Genomic DNA, 5,000 nt, shown 5'->3' with positions numbered 1-5,000 from the left:
TAATGATGATGATAATAACATAATTATAATGATGATAAAACAAGAAAAGAGCGAAATTATTCATAATTTAACACCAGAAACGAATAGTTTAGGTCCATGCCAGTCTTCTTACATACTCAAACACTACGTTTTTTTCTGACCGTTGAATACCATATTTTTCCCTGCAATCAAAAGTGAATACCGTTAGTTATTCATTATATAAACATATTCCATCACCATTAATTACCTGAGATGAATTCCCATTGCAAAGGCACCCAAACTTGATTTCAACTCCGCCATTAAAAAAATCATTTGGAGGTAATTACGTTTATTAAATGTTAATTTTAAATTTTCGTCGAGATGTTAACGCACAACAATTATGATATGGAGTGCATTAACGTCAACATACCGATATACGTACCTAACTCCCTCTCTAACTCACTCACACTCCTTCTCTAACTCTCTCTCTAACTCCCTTTCTAATTCTCTCTAACTCTCTCTCTAATTTTGTCTCTATCTCCGCCTCATCCTCTGTCTCTAACTCTCTCTAACTCCCTTTCTAATTTTCTCTAACTCTCTCTCTAGCTCTGTGTCTATCTCCGTCTCTAACTCTCTCTAACTCTCTTTCTAACTCCCTTTCTAATTCTATCTAACTCTCTCTCTAGCTCTGTCTCTATCTCCGCCTCAACCTCCGTCTCTAACTCGCTCTAACTCCCTTTTTAACTCTAACTCTCTTTCTAACTCTCTCTAACTCCTTCTCTAGCTCTGTCTCTATCTCCGGCTCAACCTCCGTCTCTAACTATTTCTAACTCCCTTTTTAACTCTCTCTAACTCTTTCTAACTCCCTTTTTAACTTTCTCTAACTCTCTCTAACTCCGTTTCTAACTCTCTCTACCTCCGTTTCTAACCTCGCCTCAACCTCCGTCTCTAAACTCCCTCTTCAACACACGTAGCCACTCATTCTTCACGGCCTCCCGCAGACAACGGCCCTTGCCTCGGCTGGAGAGAAGGCCCGGGCAAACCGTACCAATGGCTGCACTACAACGAGGCACTCCTTCGGGCCAAGAACTTCGGCGCAGGTCTGGTCGCCAGCGGCCTGCCTTCGGGACCCGAGACCTTCGTCGGGATCTACTCGCAAAACTGCCCCGAGTGGATCCTGACCGAGCAAGGCCTCTACTGCCAGTCCATGGTGATCGTCCCGCTCTACGACACGCTGGGACCCGAGGCTTGCAACTTCATCATCAATCAAGGTGTTTGTCTTTAAGAGTGTACTTGTTTATTTGTTAATATATTGTGATAGAATATGAGATGATTTGGTGTATTTGTTTGTTTATTTGTTTACTGATGTATATTGGTGGAATATTCTTTCCTAGGTGTTGTTTATTGCCGTTCTTATTTATGTGTTTATCCATTTATTTATATTTTGATCTTTGTTGATTAAAGTTGTTGTTTTTTCAGTTCTATCCTCAGTCAGTGTTTGGCTCCAATGTGTTTTAAAGATCTTTGAGACTCATAAGTAATGGAAATAGTAATGGAAACTATAACAGCTTGACGCACAGCAAATCGAATCACAAAACAAATTAGTTTTAGACAATTCTTCCTACCTTTCAAATCCAAAATGAAGCCAAAAAGAGACTGGAATAAAAACAACAACAGCAATAATAATAATAATGATAATAATAATAATAATAATCATAATAATAATAATGATGATGATAATGAAAAGATGGATGAAAAGATAACAACAACATCCCTCTCAAAAAATAAAAAATAAAAAATAAAAACGAAACAAAATCTCGACCTGACCTCCTCTCCTCTCCCTCCCACAGCCTCCATCACGACCGTGGTTTGCCAGGACGACCGCAAGATGAGCCAGCTCCTCCAGAACCCTCCCAAATGCCTCAAGATGCTCGTGGCCATGAGGGACGTGACGCCAGAGACAGCCGAGAGGGCCAAGAAGCTGGGCATCGCCATCAAGTTCTTCGAGCAGATCGAGAGCCTCGGGGCGGCCAGCGACATCCCGGAGTTGGTAGGTGGCGAAGGAGGAGGAAGAGGAGGGGGGGGGAGGAGGAGGGGGAGGAGGAGGAGGGGGAGGGGGAGGAGGAGGGGGAGGAGGAGGGGGAGGAGGAGGAGGAGGGGAAGGAGGAGGAGGGGGAAGAGGAGGAGGAGGAGGGGGAAGAGGAGGAGGAGGAGGGGGAAGAGGAGGAGGAGGAGGGGGAAGAGGAGGAGGAGGAGGGGGAAGAGGAGGAGGAGGAGGGGGGGAGGAGGGGAAGGGGGGGAGGAGGGGAAGGGGGGGAGGAGGAGGAGGAGGGGAAGGAGGAGGAGGAGGAGGAGGAGGAGGGGGAGGAGGAGGGGGAGGAGGAGGAACGGAGGAGGAGGAGGAGGAAGAGGAGGAGGAGGAGGAACGGAGGAGGAGGAGGAGGAGGAGGAGGAGGAGGAGGAGAAGGAGAAGGAGAAGGAGAAGGAGAAGGAGAAGGAGAAAGAGGAGAAGGAGGAGGAGGAGGTGGAGGAGGAGGAGGAGGAGGAGGTGGAGGAGGAGGAGGAGGAGGAGGAGGAGGAGGAGAGTGGGGGAGGAGGAGGAGGAGGAGGAGGGGAAGGAGGAGGAGGAGGAGAAGGAGAAGGAGAAGGAGAAGGAGAAATAGAAAGAGAAGGAGGAGGAGAAGGAGAAGGTGAAGGAGAAAGAGGAGTAGGAGGAGGAGGAGGGGGGGGGGGAGGGGGAGGAGGAGGAGGAGGAGGAGGAGGAGGAGAGTGGGGGAGGAGGAGGAGGAGGAGGAGGGGAAGGAGGAGGAGGAGGAGAAGGAGAAGGAGAAGGAGAAATAGAAGGAGGAGGAGGAGGAGAAGGAGAAGGTGAAGGAGAAAGAGGAGTAGGAGGAGGAGGAGGAGGAGGGGGGGAGGGGGAGGAGGAGGAGGAGGAGGAGGAGAGTGGGGGAGGAGGAGGAGGAGGAGGAGGGGAAGGAGGAGGAGGAGGAGAAGGAGAAGGAGAAGGAGAAATAGAAAGAGGAGGAGGAGGAGAAGGAGAAGGAGAAGGAGAAAGAGGAGTAGGAGGAGGAGGAGGAGAGTGGGGGAGAGTCCGGGAAATGCAGTTAGGACAGGGGGCTGAGTTGAAGAATGACCTATGATTTATATATTGTGATTGGATGATTTATAATTTATAATTTGTGACAGGATGGTTTACAATTAATAATTTGAAACCGGGAGCAGAATTGGGATAGTTTATAGGGATAATTATGGTTATAGGGAGAGGGAGAGAGGAAAGCAGGGGAAAGGGAGGGATGAGGGAGAGGGTGTGGGAGGGGGTGAGGGTGAAAGGAGGGATAGGAGAGAGAAGGAAAGGGAGGAATGAAAGGAGGAGGTAGAGAGTGAGTGTTAATATTGAGAATTCTGTGAAGAATGATTCTAGGGCGATACAGATAATAAACTAACTTGTGAGATAGATTTGTGAAATAGATTTGGGACGAGATAGTCATAGGCTAATTTGTGAGATAGATTTGTGAGGTAGATTTAGAACGAGAGAATAACAAGCTAACTTCTGAGATAGATTTGTAAAATAGATTTGGGACGAGATCATATAAATTTTGTAAGATTCTTGCTAAGAATTATAGATGGGTTGAGTTTTTAGGTTTAGAAGTTATAAAACAGTTATTTATCACAAGTTAAAAGTTATCGATGAGTTAAAAGTGGGATAATTCTTCCTTGGTGGGATTGTGATGAATACAATTAATAGTTCAGTACGTAAAAGATGGTTATCATATATATATATATATATATATATATATATATATATATAGAGAGAGAGAGAGAGAGAGAGAGAGAGAGAGAGAATTATTGATATTTACGAACTGGGATGAAAGCGACAATAGCACAACTATAAAAAAATATAAAGCAGTAGTTATATATATACATATAAATATACATACATGTATATACATACACACACACACACACACACATATATATATATATATATATATATATTGTGACAGGATAGTGATAATTGGTAAGGAGATATGTTTATGAGATAGTAAATATTATGAAACATTAGTAAGACGAAGACTCTACCACTATAGATAATAGTAAAGATAACAGCAGCAACAATAGCGGTTAATATGATCATGATATTGATAATAGTATTATTGATAAAAATATTATTAATACTGATAACAGTAGTGTCAATAACATATATAACTATTTCCTGTTGCCAGTATAATCGGTACTTCATCTACAACGTTCCCATTATTACTAACGATAATCTAGATGTAAAAGTAATTTACAGTATTCTTTATAACTTCTTTTTCTTATCCTTTTCCTCTCCCTTTCCTTACCATACATCGCTCCGTATAACAACTTTTCCAATTTCCCGGCAGCCACCACAACCAGACGATCTCTGTACGATCTGTTATACGTCTGGCACCACCGGCCATCCCAAGGGAGTGATGCTCTCTCACGAAAACGTTGTTGCAGATGTGTCGGCTACGCTTTTGCAACTTGCAGAACACAAACCACACAAGGTAAGGCTTTATTGAAAGCATTTTAGGAAATAATTTAAGAATTAGATAAACGACATTGTAATATTTTGAAACCACATAAGTTATTATTATAAATGCATTTTAAGAAATATCTTAAGAAGAATTAAAGGTCATTATGATATTTTGAAATCAAAGAAGTTGTTTATTTATTAATTAATTTTAAGAAATATTTTAAGAATTAGATAAATGTCATAAATAGCTTGATATGTTTCTAAATGTTCTTTTGAATATTTCAAGAATTTATTTTCATGTTGATATTTTGATGCTATTTTTTGCGTAATTGATCTATAGATATTCTAAATATTATTTATTTTGATTAATATACCATTATTGATTTGATTTTTGGTAAAAAAAAAACAATTAATCAGTTTATCATTATTGTTAATTTTTGGTGCAACTGATGTGAATAAACTCCTTGTTTTAATATGTAGGAGTATGTGTCATTGTTTAGCTGTCGTTCCCATGTTTCTCATGCGTGTCTCTTTCTTTCTTTCT

The 5,000-nt window shown here is 41.8% G+C and overlaps 1 protein-coding gene across 6 annotated transcripts in view; it reads left to right on the top strand.

Annotated features, from left to right (window-relative positions):
* Positions 1-5,000, top strand: part of LOC125033667 (long-chain-fatty-acid--CoA ligase 6-like) — a 74,653-nt gene that overhangs the window by 62,229 nt on the left and 7,424 nt on the right. For all 6 annotated transcript variants that reach the window (XM_047625370.1, XM_047625367.1, XM_047625368.1 and 3 more), the window contains 3 exons: positions 960-1,229; positions 1,809-2,008; positions 4,344-4,487. In XM_047625370.1, coding sequence (XP_047481326.1) covers positions 960-1,229; positions 1,809-2,008; positions 4,344-4,487 — 614 coding nt within the window. The remainder of the gene's footprint in view (positions 1-959; positions 1,230-1,808; positions 2,009-4,343; positions 4,488-5,000) is intronic.

This window comes from Penaeus chinensis, chromosome 16 (assembly GCF_019202785.1).
Source record: "Penaeus chinensis breed Huanghai No. 1 chromosome 16, ASM1920278v2, whole genome shotgun sequence".
NCBI lineage: Eukaryota > Metazoa > Arthropoda > Malacostraca > Decapoda > Penaeidae > Penaeus > Penaeus chinensis.
Note: the sequence above shows the minus strand (reverse complement) of the source record. Positions and strands in the feature narration are given on the sequence as shown.